Source organism: Sylvia atricapilla, chromosome 3, assembly GCF_009819655.1.
Source record: "Sylvia atricapilla isolate bSylAtr1 chromosome 3, bSylAtr1.pri, whole genome shotgun sequence".
NCBI lineage: Eukaryota > Metazoa > Chordata > Aves > Passeriformes > Sylviidae > Sylvia > Sylvia atricapilla.
Genome location: NC_089142.1, coordinates 23471978 through 23493166, shown reverse-complemented (window position 1 = coordinate 23493166; position 21189 = coordinate 23471978). Strand labels below are relative to the sequence as shown.

At 40.3% G+C, this 21189-nt stretch overlaps 1 protein-coding gene across 5 annotated transcripts in view; it reads left to right on the top strand.

The window, feature by feature from the left end:
* Nucleotides 1-18002, top strand: part of GCLC (glutamate-cysteine ligase catalytic subunit) — a 36659-nt gene extending 18657 nt beyond the window's left edge. For 2 of the 5 annotated variants that reach the window (XM_066314946.1, XM_066314948.1), the window contains exons 5-16: nucleotides 83-141; nucleotides 233-369; nucleotides 5959-6033; nucleotides 6928-7044; nucleotides 7856-7994; nucleotides 8514-8626; nucleotides 9288-9380; nucleotides 10101-10205; nucleotides 12260-12341; nucleotides 12438-12541; nucleotides 12628-12748; nucleotides 16286-18002. In XM_066314946.1, coding sequence (XP_066171043.1) covers nucleotides 83-141; nucleotides 233-369; nucleotides 5959-6033; nucleotides 6928-7044; nucleotides 7856-7994; nucleotides 8514-8626; nucleotides 9288-9380; nucleotides 10101-10205; nucleotides 12260-12341; nucleotides 12438-12541; nucleotides 12628-12748; nucleotides 16286-16494 — 1354 coding nt within the window. In that variant the 3' untranslated portion in view covers nucleotides 16495-18002. The remainder of the gene's footprint in view (nucleotides 1-82; nucleotides 142-232; nucleotides 370-5958; nucleotides 6034-6927; nucleotides 7045-7855; nucleotides 7995-8513; nucleotides 8627-9287; nucleotides 9381-10100; nucleotides 10206-12259; nucleotides 12342-12437; nucleotides 12542-12627; nucleotides 12749-16285) is intronic. The other 3 variants (XM_066314947.1, XM_066314949.1, XM_066314950.1) reach the window with 3 other exon arrangements.
* Nucleotides 18003-21189: the final 3187 nt, after the last annotated feature.

Here is a 21189-nt window from a genome sequence, read left to right as displayed (position 1 = left end):
CATTGTTGAAAAAGTAGCTGCAAAAAAATTTGCATAAAGAGAAAATTTCATGTAATTCAAAATACTTTTTCTTTTGTTCTAGTACACTGACCAGAAACATTCGACACCGAAGAGGAGAGAAGGTTGTGATAAATGTACCAAGTAAGTAAATTCAGTCTTGTCTTTGTTCTTTTTCAAAATAATTGTTTAGTCTTATGCTCTGAGTTACTGAGTTTCTGTATTTTCCACACAGTATTTAAAGATAAGAACACGCCATCGCCTTTTATTGAGACATTTCCTAATGATGATGGAGAAGCAGCAAAGGCATCTAAGCCAGACTACATATATATGGATGCTATGGGTTTTGGAATGGGAAACTGTTGTCTCCAGGTAAAGTGCATCTGCTTGCAAGATGTTAGTGCACACTGTCATCTCTAAACCCTTCCCTTTCCAAGACTTGTCTTATGTCTACTTTCACTTTCTTCAACTGATACATTGTACATCAGTGTGGCAAAAGGGGGACAAAAGAACAAGTGGTATGTCTAGTATTCTAGTCTCAAAATCCAAGTGTATTTGGGTTCTGTGGCCAGGTTTTGCTAGCAGAGGGGCTGCAGGGGTGGCTGCTGTGAGAAGGTGCTTCTCCCATGGGAAGAAAGCCTCTACCATGTCCAACAGAGCCAGTGCCAAGACAGATCTGCCACTGGCCAGGGCTGAGCCCACCAGTGACAGTGGTAGCACCTCTGAGATACATACAATAAGAAGGAGTGGAAAAACTGTGCAACTCCTATAACATAGGAATGAGACTATGTAAGAGGAACAGCTCTGCAGGCACCAAGGTCAGTGAAGAAGCAGGGGGAGGAGGTGTTCAAGGTGACAGAGCTGAGATTTCCCTGGAGCTTGCAGTGAAGATCTTGGTGAGGCAGGAGGTTGGCATTGGAGCAGAGATGCACCTGGAGGACCCCACACCAAAACAGGTGGATGCATGAAGGAGGCAGGACCTGTTATCCCATGGAGTACCCATGCTGGGGCACTCAGTTCCTGAAAGACTGAACCCTGTGGAAGGGACCCACACTGAAGCAGTTAAGTGTAGCCCATGAGAAGGGCTGTTGTGGTTTAAACGGAGACCGCAAATAAGTACCATGCTGTTGCTGCCTCACACACATGTATACCCCCTTGCCCCTGGTGGGATGAGGAGGCAAATCAGAAACAGATGAGACTTGTGGGTTGATAATAATTGAAATAAAATATAATAATAATGGTAATAAGAGAGGGGGGAGTAAAACTCAAGAAGAAGGTGGTGCTCAGCAGTACAGTTGCTCACAACCTGCTGACCAATGCTCAGCCTGTCCCCATACAGCAATTGGCCCCTCCCAACCAACTCCCCCAGTTTATGTACTGAGCATGATGCCATATGGTATGGGATATCCCTTTGGCCAATTCAGGTCCCAGCCGTGCTCCCTCTTGGCTTCTTGTGCACCTGCTCACTGGCAGAGCATGGAAACTAAGTCCTTAATTTAGAGTAAGCCTTGCTCAGCAAGAACTAAAACATAAGTCTGTTATCAACAGTATTCCCGTAGTGAATCCAAAACACAGAACTATACCCAGCCACTAGGAGAAAAATTACCCCAGCTGATGTCATGTTGGAGCAGTGAACATGTTCAGTGGAGGACTGTCCCAAGGAAGGAACCGCACGCTGACACAAGAGTGTGAGGAGTCCTCCCCCTGAGGGAGAAGGAGCAGCAGAGACAATGTGCGATGAACCAACCACAGCCCTCATTCTCTTGCACTGCTGGGAAGGGAGGAAGTAGAGAATTTAGGAGGGAAGTGGATTTTAAGATTTAGGTTTTATTTCTCATTATTCTACTCTGATTTGACTTGTAATAAATTCAATTAATTTCCTCAAGTTAGGCCTGTTTTGCCTTTGACAGTAAGTGGTGAGTGATCTCCACTGCACCAAGTTGGGTCAGTGTTGATCTGCTGGAGGGTGGGAAGGCTCTGCAGAGGGACCTGGACAGGCTGGATCAATGGGACAAGGCCATTTGTGTGTGGTTCAGTAAGATGAAGTGCGGCGTCCTGCACTTTGGCCACCAAAAGCCCATGTGGAGCTACAGGCTGGGGACAGAGTGCCTGGAAAGCTGCCCTCGTGCAAAAGGACCTGGGGGTGGTGGTTGACATCCAGCTGATCATAAGCCAGTGTGTGCCCAGGTGGCCAGGAAGGCCAGTGACATCCTGGCCTGTGTCAGCAATAGTGTGGCCAGCAGGACCAGGGCAGGGATTGTCCCTCTGTACTCAGCACTGCTGAGGTCACACATGGAGAGCTGGGTCCAGTTCTGGGCCCCTCACTGTGAGAAAGACATTGAGGGGCTGGAGTGAGTCCAGGGAAGGGCAGTGGAGATGGTGGAGGGTCTGGAGCACAAGTCCTGTGAGGAACTGCTGAAGGAGCTGGGGGTGTTAAACCTGGAGAAAAGGAGGCTCAAGGGATATCTCATCATTCTCTACAGCTGCCTGAGAGGAGGCTGTAACAGGTTGGGGTTTGCCTCTTCTCTCAGGCAGCCATCAACAGGACAAGAGGAAATGGCTTCAAGTTGCACCAAGGGAGGTTTGGGTTGGACATCAGAAAAAAATTCTTCACAGAAGGGGTGATTAGATATTGGAATGGGCTGCCCAGGGAGGTGGTAGAGTCACTGTATCTGGAGGTGTTCAGGGAAATACTGGATGTGCACCCATGGTGTAGTTGACAATGGTCTAGTTCAGTCACAGGCTGGACACAGTTATCTTGAGGTCTTTTCCAATCTAACTGATTCTGTAATCTCCCTGGCTTTACCTTGATCCTTGTGCCTTCTGTTACATTTTCTCTTAGCTGTCCAGCAAAAGAGGGGAGTAATTAAGTGGCTTTGGTGGATATCTGGCTTCCAGCCAGGGTCAATCCAATATACCAGCTTTGTTTGCTTGCATTACGATTTTTTTTCTGCTAATATTCAAATGTAACTGGATGACTTGCTGAGAGGGCTTCTTGAACTGGTCAAACCACATTTGATCAAGCACCTGCTTCTGAAACTCCAGCACTTTTTGAGTGTAAAAGGTCATCCTCCCCTCTGGTCATCTTTTAGGCATTACCAAAAGACACTGTGGAGATGGAAACTGAGCTGTCTTGTAGAAATGGGAGAGGTTTATTAGTTACTCATTTTGGGTGTTTTCCTTCTTATGCACCCTTAGAACAGCAAACGCAGGGAGTGGCAAGAGGTCACAGGAGTATTTTTAAAAATAAGTAGCTTTCTGCTTTTGTATAATTTTATTTCATTTACAAACATCATTAACTCCTGTATAAAGTTTCTCATACTTAAATATTTTTAGCTATCTGCTAAGGAGTTGTCTTCTCACTGCTTGTACCACAAACCTACCAAATCCATGTGGGTAGTTGTCTTCTCTGACTGTGTGCTGGAAGATATTTTTGATACCATTTGAACATGCCCACTTTTGATGGTTTTTAGTAATTTGCCCGAGTTATTCCTGTCTTACAGTATCTTCCCTTTAAATCCCGGTGCTGAATATTAAAGAGTGCTTTAATCCTTTAATTTTCTGTTTGCTTTAAATGTTTCTCTGATGCTGGGCACTAACACCTTAGGTAATTGTGATCTTGATAAAATAAATGTGCTTGTGGCCACTACAGTCTTGGAAGAGCTAGGAAGAGGCTAGTGTTAACTCTCTATGCGATTAAAGGAAATCCTCCCAGCACTTCTTGTTTTGTAGCAGGGACAGAAAACTTAATAAAAAGCAATCCCTTTGAGCTTGAGATACTAGAAGAGCTGTATAAATAAAAGTTCTTGACAGGTGCCACCTATGGTTTCTTGTCACTAGGGCAAATTAGGGCAAATCTGATGAGATAGTAAAGTTTACATAATACTGTGTGGTTTTACAAGGTGTTAGTTTGCCATGGTTTGTTTTATATCATGTCTCTTATTTAAGACCAATAAAAGAATTCCAGCCTTATTCAGTCACTATATGAACTTTAAAAAACATTAAATTCGTTTTTAAAGGAGTACTATTTTACTGTTAGATACATTTTATTATTACATTCTGGTAATCAGTGGCCAAATTCAAATTTGGTAGTCCTGTTATCATCAAAGGGAGAATGAAAACAATGCTGGCAGCTGCTTCTGTATCAACTGATAACTCCTGATAACTGACTAGAAGAAAACATGTGTTGCCCACTTATTTTTATAAGGTAGTTTGTAGTATATATACTTCATTTCATGTTTGGGAGGTGGTCTTGTTGGTTTGGTTTTTGCTCCTTTTTTTCATACTGCACACCAAGCTTCAACTTCGTTTGATGCATTTCCAGAGGTAAAAATAATGTCCCGATGAGCTTGGGCTGGGATGGCCTGCACTGGCAGTGCCCATAGCCCTGCTGGAGAAGACAGCCATGCCCTTTGCCTCTGTAATGGGACATTTGCCTAGAAACCATGTTGAATCTCAGATTTAATGTGGTTTGGAATAAACACAAAAGGAAAGGGGAGGCAAATATTACTGTCTGGGGAAAGTATAAAAAAAAAACCACCCCCACTTCAAGGCTGGCTCCCTAGTGCTGAATGTCTAAAATTAGTGATGAGAAATCATACTTAGCTGCTTTTCTGCAAGATAATTATTAATCTTGTCTTTTAACCAACTGGGTTTTTGTTTGTTTGCTTGGGTTTTTTTCTGAAAAAACAAAACAAGCCACTTGAAAGATAGACGCAGAAGCATTTTCTCCACAGCGCAGCTGTTTTCTAATTTGGTATGTTTTAATGAATATTGGATGAACATTTAAAAAGACAAACACAAACAAGTCCCATATTTCCCCTATACCACGGTCATGAAGGCTCCCCCAAAAAATCCATCACTAAGGCACTAGTGCACTCAGGAGTTTTGGAGGGATTTGTTGGTTGGTTTGTTTTTTAAAGTCTTACTTGAGGTGCAGTTTGGTTTAGTGGCAAGCTGAGAAGAACATTTGTGTTTTGTGGGATGCTCTAGTTACTATCCTTGGAAGAGGAAAGCCTGTGTACAACTGGAATTCTTCAGGACAGCAAGCAGGGATGTTGATTTAGAGCTGAAGCCTGTTGCATAATGTTATGATAGTGGTATAGGGCAACATTCCCATCTAAGTTTTCCTGTGATCTGTGAGTACATAAAATGCTAAGACAAAAAGAGTTTTGAGACTGGTCACTCTGTGCAGTTTTTAAATTCATAAAGTGTTGATTTGCAAAGTCTACAGGATAAGGTCTGCTATTAGAAATGTGTTTTCTGTTTGATGCTGCTCTGAGTAAATTTCACAGAAATATTACAAAGGAGTTACCTATTCCAGTGGCCTATCTGTGGTAGGGCTTCTAAAGCACTAATACCTTCTGCAAATAATTCTTCTTTTCTATTTTTTGCTGGGTTCTGGACTCTAATACCAAAAAAAGCTGGATTTTTTTCTTTAAAAGAAAGTTACAGTAGACACACAGATATTCTTTTTTTCCCCCACGTTTTTCAGGATCAAAGGCATCTTGAAATGTTCTTTAAAACAGCATTAGCGTCACATAAAGCAAATGTTAAATCTACAATAGAGTCAGATTATTGCTCTAAGTAGGTTCCTGGCTTATTTCCTGAAGGGTGTATTACTCACCCATGTGTGTTCTGGATGTTAACTCGGTTTTCTTAGATTCTGGCAAGTGTTTGTATATTCAGCCTCACCATAGAAGCATTAGGGTCTGAAATCTTGTAATGCACAGGGAAGTGGCATAGAAAGAAGCTTGTAATATAAATGCTACTGATAGGTGGGGCAGAAATGTGTCTAAGACTTAGGGGGGAAACCCACACAAAAAAAACCCACAAAACCAAACAAAAAACCCTAAAACTTTAAGTAGATAAATAATTTTATAATATATTTGTTTTTAAATCTAAGAAGACTTTGCTTGTATGATTATAGAAATTTGATAGCAACTTTACATCTTCCAACAGGTAACATTTCAGGCTTGCAGCATTTCCGAAGCAAGGTATCTCTATGATCAGCTAGCAACGATTTGTCCCATTGTGGTAAGTAAGGGACATCTGCTAGATGAATTCTTCCTTCATGGCAAAATCCGCTGACTGTATTTATAAAAATAACACCCAAATTGCAAGCTCACAAATTGGGTACTCGGGGAGAAGACTCTGTCTAGGTTGTCACATGCATCGTGTTAACTATTTAATGTGCAGATGACACCACAAAACAGGTAATATCTGTTCCTTCTTGGCCCTTAGGTCTGTTTCTTCCCCTCTGCTCTTGCTTCCACATGCATGAGACTCTTGTTGAATAGTTTTAGAAATAGATTTGGGTGGCTTTTCATGGAAACGAGGCAAGCTTGCTCCTTTAAACAATTTTTAATTTTTCAACTGGTATTGAAAACTCTCTGGTGTTACAGAGGGTTTCAGCTTAGACTCTTTAAATCTGTCCCTTTTATAAGCATGTTGTCATAAACAACTGTTTATAACAGGAGTTACGAAAATAAAGTATGTGTCTGGTCTGGATGATGAGTAGATCCTGCCTGGAGTGAGTTATGTTCCAGCTATGTTACTAAGGTGCTTGGCCAAACAAAAATAAACAAAATAAAATGATTGCCAGGTGAACTTTGGAAGTCAACAAGCAGAATACTTTCTGATTTGTCTCAAAAGTGCTTCTGCCAGCATCATTTTTTTGTGCCTTAAATGCTGATCTGTAGAGGTAAAACGTTTGGAGAGTGTCAGGTGCCATTTCAGGAGCGCCAACCCTTGACCCAGGCATTTTTTTGGAGGTAGCAGTTGAGCTATTTGACTACAGGGGCTTTGGCTGTATATTAAACTGAAGTATATGTACTTCAGTTCCTTCTGGATCCCTTTCCAATGGAGCTGTATTTTGCCTTTGTTTCTTTGGGCTGTGCTTTGTTTTGATGCCGGGCTGTTTCATTTTAGATGGCGTTGAGTGCTGCATCTCCATTCTACAGAGGCTACGTGTCTGACATTGACTGTCGCTGGGGAGTGATCTCTGCTTCTGTGGATGATCGCACGCGGGAGGAGAGAGGCCTGGAGGTACGCCCTGTTACGTCGTAGGTGTCTGGGCTTCTTCAGGCAAAAAAGTTAAATTGCCTTAGTATCAAATTTTGCTTGTGCTCATCAGAATCCCTGATGAGGAAATGTGATGGTCTTTGTGGTAGATACAGGAGAGATGTTGTAAACACCCACCTTGTTTGGTCAGTTTGTGTTAATAAATATGTATTTTTAATTAGGTATGGAATCCCAGTCTTCCACAGCTGGCTAAAAAGGGGCCCCGTATGAACTTTTATGCTTGAGCACAAAAGGCAATAATTGTAGTAGATTAAATAGTGGGTGCTGCTGAGTAGTATAAACTAGAACTAAATCAAGTGAGTCAGGTGTCAGAACTTGTAGAGTTTCTCTAAGCAGGAATTTCCATTCAAGGCACTTAAAAATTACATAAAATAAATAATTTTTAAAATTTACTTGAAATATTTCTTGAACTATTTATTTTAAGGGCATCTCTTACGGTGTGCACATGGTGAAACTGTTGGTATGTGTTCAATGCTTTCCAGGTGCTTGGGGTAATAGTATATTACATCAGGAAAACATTTCAACTTCTAGAGGGTTGTAGTCAATGTATGATGATTGATTTTTTGCTCAGATAAATGTCTGCAAACAAAATAGTTGTAATTCCAGAATTGCTTTATATTGAGCCTATTTAAGACTCATGCTTTTAATAATTTTAGTTGAGGTTGTAGAATTTTTTAAATAGGATAATAATTCTCAACGTAAGTGTCATTAGTGAGCAAAACTTAGGTAACATTGTTAACAAGCTGTTAAAATATTGTATTCTTAAATTATATAGCCACTGAAGAACAACCATTATAGAATCAGTAAATCCAGATATGATTCCATAGACAGTTATCTATCTGAATGTGGTGAGAAATACAATGACATTGATTTGACAATAGACAAAGATATCTACGAGCACCTAATAAAGGAAGGTAAGTGTTTGCTTCATTATGAGCAGGTTCAGAATTATGTTTGCAGAGTGTGGGGATATTTTATGGTTTTGTTCTTGTTTGTTACAAACCTTGTGCAGCCCTCAGAGTGACTCCTACTCAGGAAGTATCTGTGCAGAGTGGTCTTGAGAGGTTTTTAAAAAGGATTCATTTGTAACAGAAACTGTCCCTAATGCATCAAACTGAGTTTCTCAAGCTGGAATAAGTGTTTTATTTTTATGGAGAGAGCCAAACTGCTTTAGGAAACATGGCACAGAATGCATCAGAAACCAGGAAGCCACATCAATATTCAGCTGCCATTTCCAAACAAAAAACTATTTCTTTTTGGGGTTTTTTTCTCTTTTTAATCATTTCCTTCCTTCCTGAAGTCATCACTTTAACAGGATGTGGTGGGTTGAGGTAGCATTGCAGTGTTAGATATTTTCAGTCTTGTAAAAAAAATAATTTCCTAGAGCCAGTCTTGATACATGTGAATTGTTTGTTTGAATTTTCATTTTTTAGGTATTGACCACCTTTTGGCACAGCATATTGCACACTTGTTCATTCGAGACCCACTGACTTTGTTTGAGGAGAAAATACATCTAGATGATGCAAATGAATCCGACCATTTTGAGGTTATGTCTGATTTAGAGGAATTTAATAAATATATATAATTGCTTATTTTTATAATAGTACTTAATTGGAGGATGGCTGTATTAGCTAAGAATTTTTTCATTAATTTTTCACTTCAGCTAGTTTTTTAGAATATGACTTTACAGTTATAAGCACATTCATTTATTTTTTTTATCTTTTATTTAGAAGGTGATGGCTTATGCTTTAAACCAAATAAAATATGAAGAGCCTAAATTATAGCTGTGTGTATAAATGTTGAGGGGAACTGTCAATTTTAAGGCTTCCTGAAAACTGGTTTGTATTTTATTTATGTAGAAATCTCTATTTTAAAGCCTTATGAGGTAATAGCTGTGGTAATATTAGGCCTTTTTAGTTCAGGATGTGTCAGCCCCTCATGAAAAAATAAAGTCAGCTGCATGCCAGTCCCTTAGTGTCTTGTACATAATACTCAGCCAAAACAGCATGAAAAAGTACAACATATTTGCTCTTGGGATGGGTAGTTGTACTGTGGGCTTGAGGAAGTTACAGCACTTACTTTGGAACCACTTCTCTAACCCCCTACACTGATTCCACGGAAAACACTAGGACTCTAGTTATCTGCTATTTTTCTTTGATTAGTGATGTGTATCTGGATTGTGACAGATTATTTCATGTGCTCTGCAGAATATTCAGTCTACAAACTGGCAGACAATGAGGTTTAAGCCACCACCTCCAAATTCAGATATTGGATGGAGAGTGGAATTCAGACCTATGGAGGTAAGTAAGACATCAGTATTTACAAGAGCACATTTCCTTTTAAGTGGAAAAGTACCAGGCATTCTGCCATCCAGTATCAAACTCCTATTACTTGTGCTGTGTTTTCTCCCCTTTGATTTGCTAGATGCAAGTGAAGTGGACAGCAGTATTTAATCAGACATGGACTGTGGGAATGTAACTGACAGGGGAATCCACTGCAGCACATCAACGCATGCTAATGGATTTGGGGTGATGGAGAGAGGAATTAGGCTTGTATTTAAAGCAGCAGTAAACAAAGCCCCATTTAGCTTCTAGAGACTGTATTTCTCCAGTACATTTCCTGGTACTGAACAATTCCACTGTCAGTTTTGTTTTTTTCACAAGTGCTTTTATTCTATAGCTGTCTGTTTCTAAGCTCTCTGAGTTTAATCCTTTTAAAGCAGAAATTTAAAAGCTACTATACTTCTGTAATTAGAGAGCCTGAAGGTGCAGGTTATTAGTCTTTTGAAATACAAATGTGCTTTGCATCGAATTGCAGGGTTGAGTTTGTTGAAGCATGTGCCTGCATTGTGCACTGAAAGTCACTGCTGGTGATTGCACGTGTGCATCACCCCCCTCAGCAAGTACAGTGTGTGTGAACACAAGGACTGACATGAAGATCTGAGTCAAACTGTTCCAGACTCTCCTTGGATGAGTGTGTTCCCACTAAAGTAATTGAATCTCTACTCCTTTCATGTCTAGGTCCAGTTAACAGACTTTGAAAACTCTGCATATGTTGTGTTTGTGGTATTGCTAACCAGAGTGATTCTATCATATAAACTGGATTTTCTCATTCCTTTGTCCAAGGTAGGTGTGAAAGATCAGATCTGTTAGAACTAAATGTAATGCATCAAGTCTGGTTTTTATCCACTGCAAGCTAGGAAATAATATTCCTCCACTTACAGAACAGTCATTTTTATCTTCCAGTCAGTTTTCATTTGTATCGGTACTTTGAATTAATTTAAACTCTACAGTACTGAACAAATATTTTACTGCTGTCTCATGGAATTAAACATACAGAATTGCTGTAGGAATTTCTGTGATGCCTAGCAGTGTCTAACTGCTGCAGAAATGTTGAGAAATACCATTGTCACAAGGCTGTTTCGAAGCTGGGAAAGGGTATGTTTCCCCCATTTTCCGTGCAGGGGGGAAATAACCTGCAGAAGTCAAAATAAAAATTTCAGACTTAATATGGATGTCGCCTGTGTCTCATGCTCTTACTCCGTGTTTTGTTTGTATCTAGTGGGGAGGGAAAGGAGGAGTTCAGCATGCTTAGTGTTACATAGTATTTGAGTGGAAACAAGTACTGCTGATTCTGGTCACAACTATGACTTGTCTTCAGACAGACAAGCCATGCAAAATGTAATTTTTCCTTAATCTTGTCCTCACAATTGCTGAACTGTTTTGTCTGAAACTGTCCTTGCATGTCCTCTTTCTGAGGTGCTTGACCAAAAAATGTCTTTCTAGGTAGATATTCCTGCAATGTTATAGGTAACTTTAAAAAAGATCTTGTAGAGCAGAAGGCTTTTGACACCATACTGGAAGATTCAGCATAGCCATACTATCCTAAGGCTTTTCACAGAATTTTTTAATTAAAATGGAGAAAAATACTGAAGTCATAAATTTACTGTAATCACACTATACATACATGTTATGATTTGGTCTGACTTCTAAAAAGAGATGTCAGGGAGTTCAGACTGCATAAATAACGCAGCAATTTAGCACTTTAGATTACATAATTACATTATTATTTGAGTGTCTCAAAAGCACAAATTTTTAACTACCAGTTAAGAGTGAATAAGAGATCAGGTGCTAAAAGAACCTGAACAGAATTGGAGGGCTGGAGGGCTGAAAATTGCTTGGGCTTGCCAAGCAATTTGGCAGGTAATGCAACACAGAATTGCACAACCATTGGTAAGCCTGCCTCTTTCAAGTAAAATAATAGGGGGTTTTGGGGCTAATCTCACACTAATCTTGGCTGTCTGATTGAATGCGGTTGAACACTTGTCAGCTGGGACTGGAGCTCTTTCCAACTTTCAAAACAACCTGTTGTGTAAATAGGTTTCATAATATAAAATGAATTGAAACCAAAGCTTTAAAAGGTAAGAAGTAAGCAAAGATTTTGCATAGCCTTTAGTTAAAGATCAGACAAAGAATTCAGAAAATTATATCTCTTTTTCTGAAGACAATATGGTAAGGCTAATGTCCAAAAGCTGTATGGTGTTAATTCCCTGAGAACACACCAACCAAAGAAATTGGACAAAATTTTCCATGCAGAAAGACAGAGCAATGCTTATGTCATTTGCAGAGCAAACACTGTGGTTTGGAGGACTTTCGAGAAGCAATCTAATGCTAAATATCTAACAGATGTTTGGGAATGGAATAGATACAATTCCCGTACAAACTTACTTGAATGCTGTATCTGAAAGTGGTAATTCTTCTAAAGACATTGATAATTTTGTTAATAAAAGCAGCAAATTATGGCTAGGGAAATTGAAATTTTCTTCTTCCATACTTATTTAAATTGCATCTAAATATGCAAAGAAGTCTGCCAGAAGGGATGCAACCTGTTAAGTGTAACTATTCTGTGTTTTCATCCAAACTTAAATTAGCATAGCATGTTCTAATGTGATTCCATTACCTATTCTGCTGGAGACCTAGTTTCATAAAATGTTGTCTATTTGTGGGTTTGTCTTGGATGCTGAAGAATGAAATAAAACTTGGCTTCACAACTTGACCTTGTGTGATGAAATAGTGAGAAATATAGTAGATGTTTCAGCTTATGAAACCCAAATATGACAATTCAGTAGATTCCTGCTTTTCTACAATGTCACAGATCTCTGAAATACTTTTTTTGCCAGGTGGATGAAAACATGAAGGTGGCCCAGAAAAGAGATGCTGTACGACAGGGAATGTTTTACTTCAGAAAAGATATATGCAAAGGTATCACATCAAGTAATCTGAGTAACACTGTTGTAGATGATTAGTGTATGTCTTGCCTTTTAACCATTTTTTCCTTTGCCTTTGTCACACATGAAGGTGGAAATGCTGTTGTGGATGGATGTGGCTCTGCACAGAATGGGACAGGCACCGACACAGAAGAGTATACGTTAATGAGCATTGATACAATTATCAATGGGAAGGTCGTAGCCTCTTCTACTTGGAACACATTCTATTCTACCCTCCCAGAAACCAGACAGTTTTATGCTGATTCTGTTCTCTTACACAGGAAGGAGTCTTTCCTGGTTTGATCCCAATTTTGAATTCCTATCTTGAAAACATGGAAGTGGATGTCGACACAAGATGCACCATCCTAAACTATCTGAAGCTAATAAAAAAGAGAGCCTCTGGTATGTTGGATGGTTTTGGAAATTTACTTTCTTGGCATTTTTCTACTTTCAGTTGGATAAGACTGATGGGAGCTGTGCATGTCTCGTTATCTGTTGAATCATTGAGCAAAGGACTAGAGTGTGTTCTCTGCTTAAATCTTGTCCTGTTTCTGATTTTTAAGGTTTAATGATTCATTTTAGAATTTAAATTAGGAGTAACTGATAGAGTAACAATCATGGTTTAGAGAGTAGTATATGCCCAGTTATTGATCTTGCTTTTCAACACCATTTACTGCTGCTTTTGCCACTGTATTGTCCACTTTGAAATAGTTTAAACATACACTAGTCTATTTTGCCCTGTCACTTAAGTGTTGTAAGAGTATTTGAGGCTGGTTCTGAATAGCTTCCCTGATATTACTGGTGTGACTCCAAAGCTTACTGCTCCAAAGCATTCATAAATCTAAACTCAGGTCTGCTAGACCAGGGGACATAGACTTCAGCTCTCTAATATGAAAGTCCTTCCATAAGTAGCAGAACTCCTTCCAGGCAGAGCAGAGCAGGCTCTTCCACTGTCTTCCCCACGTTGCAATGTTTTTCAAGACAGGTGTATAATGACTGTTTATGTTTCTTTTTAAAATGCAGCAGTATAATGAGTAAAAGATGCAAGCTAAACTTAACTCAGAACTATGTGCTTAGCCCAGTCTGCAGCAGCTTTTCAACTTTTTCTATGTAAATCTCCTGTATAACTGTATTGATGTAAATTTAGCTAGATGATTAATTTTAGCCTCATAAGTCAAGAATTTTTTTCCTTCCCTCTCCCCACTCCCTCTCCCAAGTTTTAAACTAAAGTATTGCATTCCGTTTTAATTCTTGAAAATTGCTGTAGGAGCTTCTAGGTAAAGACCTTTCTAAAGCTGGGGTGGAAATTGGGATTTTGTCTTATCTGGTAATTAACTACTTTAGTAGTTCTTCAGAATAGTATCATGTTTTTAAACATTCACTCGTCTGTTGGTTTTTTTGAGGACCATTTCCTTAACAGAAATGGTCTTGAGAAAACAAGGAATACATAACTCTAGCAGAGTCTTTTTCCTAAGGCCTAGTGACCTGGGTCCAGCCCCAGCTGCAGGTGTTCCCCACCAGAGAAAAACCTTGTTACCTCGTGCAGGGTTGCAGTCATTGCAAAAGTCAGCTCCTGTATTTACACAGACCTAAAAGCTGTGAGAGTGAGGTAGATAAGAGTGTAGGGTTTATAGTTCAGTTCTTATGAACTGAAATGACTTTTAAATGAGGCTTCTTAAGAACTAGAATTCACGGAATAAAAAAGCACTAGGTATTTATTACTGTGCCATGATATTTCTCAGTTGTGAGATTTGGATTATTCCAGTGTATTCTTGGTCTTAAATGAAATGTTCTTGATCTGCAGCCTGTTTAGTGTGAGACATATCCACAAAGAGTGGCCATTTTTCAGATTTCTCTAATGGTGAACACAGCACTCATGAGTTAAGACCACTGACACCTTAGCTGCTGTGGCTGTAACCTTGCCCAGGCATAATTCATTTGAGCTTCAGTCACCTCCTCTCCCGCAGCACAGCAAGGAATTACCCTCCTGGTCTCTGTATAACTGGTGTGTGACTGCCACCACTCAGTGTGACTACAGACTTGCTAGGCAGGCAGCAGCTGCACCAAATATTAATGAAAGCAGTACTGAGGTAGCAGCATCAAGTGGTCCTTGTCCTGGTGTGCTCTCCTGGCTGCCTGCAGTGCAGTAATCACAGAGCTGGACGAGCATTCATAGATGTGATTTCCATGATTTTTGCATTACCTTTCTTGAAGCAGTTACAGGGTTTTTTACCTTGAAGTCATACAATAAGAAATTACACACTTCTTTTATATGCTTTTTGAAAAACTTAATTCTGTACTTTTGTCATGTTTAAATGCTCTTCACAGTTATTCCATGATACACCTTCTAGTTCCTGTGCTGTAGGATCATGATTATCTACTTGTCATCAGCATTCATAATTGTATTGACTTCTCCAGTATATGGTTGCACCTGAACTTAAAATTCCCTTTGTGTCTCCTTGCCTGGAAGGTGTCTCATGCTTTTTGTCAGTCAGTGGTGCCATACTCCGGTTGGTATTTTTGAGAGCTGCAGGCTGTGCTCCCAGTGAAGGTGTGCAGGTACAGCAGGGCAAGGCTGGGGAGTGCCTGGGCTGCCTGGCCACTAGGTGTCTGTGTTGATGTGCACTAGACACTCACCGGCTTCTCCAGCACTGATGTGCAGCCTGCACGGATTGCACTTCAAATGTGCTTCTTTTAAGCTTCACTCTGCTCATCTCCTGACTCCACTGACTTTCTTGCAGAGCCCCTGCTTCTCGTTGGTGTCAGAAAGTTTTCATGTTGAGTTTTTAGTGCCTTCAACAAATAAAGCCTCTTGGGTAATTTTTTTTCCTGCCCTCTTACACAGAAGTGTAAACTCTGGCCTCATTCTTTTAAAACTTTAGTTCTGGTTTTTGAAGCACATTTTGATTTCTAGTAACTTTTATTATTCTGCTTTTCTTCAGGGAACTTTCTGCAATTTTTCTGGTTAGTCTTCAGGCACGTCTGTTCAAAACCACTGCTAGGATATTTTTAGATAGTGTTGGATTTTTTAACAATTTATTTGTGTATTCCTTCATGCTTTCTCTAACGTGATTCCTCTTGCTTTTTGCAGTATTCCCAAACCAAAGACCTCTGTAGTGGAAGCCCTTGACTCTTTTCACTCTCACAACAAAGCTGATGTTCCAGTAGCTAACCATGAAAGTTCTTGGGTCTTTGCGCATGCCATCAGCCCATCTTAATGTCTTAACTGTCAGTTACCTTAAACTTACAGTAGTTAAGGTTTGCTTGCATGTCCTGCATCCAGGAGCAAGATTCAGCAGTCTGGACACTGGTGTGCTGCTACTTCATGGGGATACCAGTTTCCTGCAAGTGGTGTGTGTCACTCAGTGACCTCGTATGGAGGTGCTGGGGACATTTAGGTACCTGCTGACCAACTCAAGAACTGTGGAGTGAAGCAGGCACTCTGTACAAACCAGAAGTTGGTATAATTGGGAACCAGCCTAATTTTTGCTAAAGTAGCTGCCAGAGGGAGAAAGAATAGTAAGTCAAGGTTGATTGATCAAAACTAGCAACTCAGTTGGATGGATCAACTACAAACTTATTTTATATAAGTATAGTAGTGCAGAGGTGTCTGTTGATTCATCTCAGCCAGATTCTCTGTTAAATGAAGTGTTTAAGCCCTTTTGCTATACAATCTGTTGGTAGCACCTGTTCCATTTGCTACTTCTCTCTGCATTTTGTCATTGGAACATCTGAAAGTTGAAAAATTGCACCAGATAAGTGGCTTTTAGACCATCAGGGATATGTGAGCTTAAACTTGAAAACCAAAAAGTATAGGAATGTGTTTTTCATGAAAGCACGGGCTCCTCATTAATTGTGTATATAGTGCACAGAACTCAAGGTGTTCTACTGCTAAATTAGATGTATAAACTGTGAAATTAAATTTCCTCTTGCCCACAGGAGAATTAATGACAGTTGCTCGATGGATGAGGGAGTTCATCGCACAGCATCCGGACTACAAGCAAGACAGTGTGATAACTGATGAAATTAATTACAGCCTTATGTGGAAATGCAACCAAATAGCTCAAGGCCAGGCAGAGTGTCCTGAACTATTGGGGGTAGGATTTAATAAGAAACAAAGTGGAAACAAAACTGACTCTTTGGAATAAATGAATGATTGCTTCTTAAATAATAAAAAGATTAAGCCTTTTAGCAAAGCACTAGCAAAGATACTGTGAATCTGGTACAGTTTCATGGTGTGAAGACCAAAACAGGGATACTGCACTAAAAATGGGCCAATCTGCCGAAAGATTAATTTAAGGCATCCTAAAATAGGCATATTCTTATTGTTAAGGTTTATACAATATACATGTAAATATTAAAATATTTTTATGATTAACATCAATGTATTTTAATAACATTGTAACTAAGGTTATTGTGAATTAGCTTGTACCTTTTTTATGCTTAATATAGAAAGAAAAATTGTCATGAACAGCTTTGTAAATGTAATTAATGGTACTTGTATATTCTATGCATTCCAGTTACTGAATGTTTACTGTAATTTTTTTAACCTGGAATGTGCTAAGTAATTGACCTTATTGTGTAAGAAAAAAAAAAAAATCCTTCTGGATCTACCTGAATCACAGATACTTCTTCCTTCCATTTGGGTTTTGAAAGTATGTAAGAACAAACAAATATGTGTGCATCCCAGCTGTTAATCTTAGAGCAGTTTCTCAGTTGCCACAAGACCTGCATCCACTTGTAAACTGTAAAACTCAGAGGAACATATAGGTCTTTATTCATCTTTATTCAGATAATGCAAGTCAGCCTGCCTGCAGATGCAGTTATTTTCTTCCCCTCTGAAGTAAGCTGTATGCTATCTCAGTTCAGAAATCTGCCCAATGATTTCACAAAATAGTAGTAATGGGAGATGTGTCAAAAGAGGAGGAAGTGAGAGCTGGACATACTGCTCTCTTCACAAAGGAACCAGAGACACCTGCTCTGGACTTCAGCCTGCTTGACTGCTCCTCTCCCACATTGCTGCCGTTCCCATAGTTGACAGTGACTGTAGCGCAAAACCAAACTTCTGTCTATTCTTCCTGAAAGCTGAGTTTTTCATTTTATCATTTTGTTAATTATGAATATTTTTGTCAGCATGTTTAATTTCTGTAAGATAATTTATGTAGGTGGCTGGGGTTACCTACATAGCTGTAGTTATGGACAACTTAAGCCCCTCTAGTAACAGTTTTAAGAGAAATTTTGGAATGCACTAATCCTTTGAATTGGATGCTGGTGCTGGGAGTGACTGTAAACTATTTAAATTCAGCCATTGTGTCTGTAAATAAAGCAAACTTAAGAGGCCTTTTTGATTTAGCTTCTTAACTGATTTCTAAAAGTGAATTGCATTAGGGGTAGAAGATGCAAAGCTTAATTGAACCCTATATATAAATACCTAAGATGTAATGATTTTTTTAAAAGAACTAACGCAGAAACTGCAGTGGGAGGTGCACCAAGAAGCTTTTATGTACCAAATTACACTTTGTTCTGTGTTCACGGGTGTGCTTTAGAGAATAAAAAGAATGCTCTTTCTCTGCAGTGGTGAACTTGTTTTAATTAACATGTAGGCATATGCTAATTTAGTTTCTGTAATAAGGAAATAAAAATAAAATTTGCAGTATGTTTTGGTTACTTGCATGATTTGAATCCACATTTTCAGATTCAAAAAAAGAGGAGTTTCCCTCTGGCAAGTACAACTCACCCAGACTCACTTTGTTCATTCACAGTGGAGCTTCTCAGGACTCAGACAAATGGTCTGACATTCCTACAGCAAAGAAGTCCTTGCTGTTTTCAAGGTAGCATGTCTGATTGCACAGCATGAGCTGCTATGCTTGGAAAACCCCTAAAAATAGTTGGAACGCTTCTCTGCTGGTACTGCATCAATACATGTACTTACTCCCTTTCGGTTGACATTGAATCACCCTTCCAGCTGACAATGTGCCCTGTAAGATAGAGAACATTTTGTCATGATGCCTTAAAAGTTGTGGCTGGAAGTTTCCCTCCTGCCTTCTTGTGTGCATGTTTTCAGAAGGGATGAGTGAGATCAAACACAGAGCTGCTGCTGTTATGTTATTTTTTGAGACATGCATGGTTGCAGCGTCTAAGCATTGTGCTTTCACTAGATGAAGAGTTCAGGTATATGATCCAGCCTGTTCTTTACAGTGTGGTGAAGGCTGTCAGCACAAACCAGAGTTGCTGCAGGGACAGGGGCCAAGCCTTGCCACTGTCTTTGAATACAACTTAGAGGTGGCTCTTCTCTGTGCCTACTCTAAGGTAAAGAAGCAAACACTAGTCCAAGCCTCAAGCCCTGGCTGACCTTTTGCAGAGAGCATGAGAAACTCCTTTGGGCTATGCATACAGGACTTTTGGTTTTGCAGTCATGAAGTGCTTTCATGGAAATAATGATCTTTCCAGCAATCATGTGAGCAAAGGGAGGGGAAGAAGTATCAGGCACCTGAGGTGAAATGTGATTGCTTCCTTGCCCAAAGACTTCAACTGTGCATCAGTCGTGGCACTTCTAAGTGATCATTCTGTTGGCCCCTGTTCAGCTCCAGTAACATGCTTCATGCCTTCCACTCAGTTTTCAGCTAGGAGATCCCATTGTGATCTCAGAGGGAGATCTGATGCTATGAACTCTGATGCCAGTTTTCTCTTGCATCAGACTTTATACTCAAGTGTCTGTTTCTGGATTATTATAGCCATAGTTTTATCATGGCCTGCATCCTTAAAATTTGTATCCTTTTGTGTGTGCACCGAGCTCTGCAAGCAGTTTGCCTTTCTGGGAGTGGTGCAAACCTGCTCCAGCCTGGGTTCCTCTCTCCACGTGGCCACAGGTCCTTCCAGGAGTCTCTGCCATTGTGGATTTCCGACAGGATCACAGCATCCTTTGGGCATCCATCTGCTTTGCATGGGCTGCACCACGGGCTGCAGGGAATCTCAGCTCTGTCACCTGGAATGCTACCTCTTGTCCTTTTTTCTGACCTTGGTGTCTGCAGAGTTGTTTCTCACACATATTGTCACTCCTCTCTCCCAGCTGAGTGCTGTTGTGCAGTTTTTTCCCTTTTTCTTAAATACACTATTCCAGAAGGACTACCACTGTTGTTGGTGGGCTCAGCCTGGGCCATCAGCAAGTCCAACTTGGAGCCATCTGTCATTGACTCTATTGCACATGGGGGAAGCTTCAAGCAGCTTCTCATAGAGGCCACCTCAATAACCTGCCCTACACCAAAATGGAGCCATGCAAACCCAATGCAGTGTTCCTTGGAATAAGATTCCCTTAGAAATGGGAAACTCCCTGTAAGATTCTCCTGGACAGGTGAAGTCAGGAAGGCTTTGCAGTGCTTTCTGTCCATTCCCTCTCAAGTATGAGGATTCACTCTGTACAGCCGTGGGAGCAGTAAGTGCAAATTCCTGCCGTTTGTGTAGCAGCATTATGTCTCCCTTTGAACAAAGCAATGTCTTTTTTGAAGAAAAGTGTAACTGTAAATGCTGGCTATGAATTGAACAACTGGGCAAGATACTGTGGCTTGTGTTAAGCAAGAAATGGCTGTAAACTCTTTTCTCAGTCTTTGAAAACAATGTTAATTTAGCCATTGAATTTAGTTACGTATCTCAAAGTTACACTCCTGTGGCATGACATAAAGGGAAAACTAAAATCATGCTGACATTGAGAAAGTAAAAAGGAAATTTTCCTTCACTTCCCAGTGAAGGAAAAGTTAGACAGAGCCACATTGTGCTCAAAAAAAAAAAAAAAAAAAAAAAAGGTTGATTCATGATGGCTCCTCATCATTGACTTTTCAGAGTTTGTGTTCTGGCCAGAAAAATACTAGTTTATAAAATATTTAAGAAACAACAATTGTTCTTACTCTGGAAACAATCCAATCTCCTATTAAATGCAGTTAGATCAAAAGTAAGGAGATTTTTATCTGAAGGTACAGGGTGATGGTACAGATTTTGCGAAAGATCTTGAGGAGTGCGTTACTATCAGTGCCTTGACTATAGCCAGTCTGTGTGGCAGTGAGGAAGAGCTTGCTGTGTGTTGCTCTGGCACGTCACATTCAGAAGAGGTGACTGGGGGCCGGGAGGAGGAAAAAATGAAGGAGAGAAGCCTATTACCATCCTGAGAGGTTCCATTTTCTCCCTAGTCTTTGTGCTGGGGAAGCATCTGTGCCAAGATGACCTCAAGTTCTCCAGCATTTTTCAGTTAGGTTTCTTCTTTCCCTTCCAACTATTTTCTAGTTTGGACTGTATTCCTTCCCGTCTGTTCCCATCCGTGCATGCTCAGGCAGAGCTGGACATCTAATCCTTGCCAGCTTACTCACCACATGGGCATTCAGAGGCCAAGAACTTAGAGTGTTTTTCTTGGCACTGTAAGGGACTGGGACTCCTTGCCCAGAGACTGTCACACAGCTGCCTAATGAAAAACAGGAAAGCCTTCCAGCAAAAAAAATACCTCTCTGCTGAGGGGAAGCAAGAGTTGGCATCACCCACATTTCCTACCTTTCATCCTACTTTGTAGCATTTGTGTGTATTATTCATCCCACTGGCATCAGCTACAGGCATCTGATTCTAAAGAGCCGTAGGACAGAGGATGGCATGGGATGTGAGTGGAGGCAGGCCAAGCTGGCAGCCAGCTCTCCAGACACCCCTGGCTGTGGAGAGCAGGAGATGTGGCTGTTGTACTCTGTTTCAGACACAAACTGGACCACTGAGCATAAACCACTTCTGCCTGTAGTTTCTCACCCCAGTAGGGTGAACCAGAGCAATGCAATATAAACTCCAGTGTGATCCCTGAGCTTCAGCAGCGT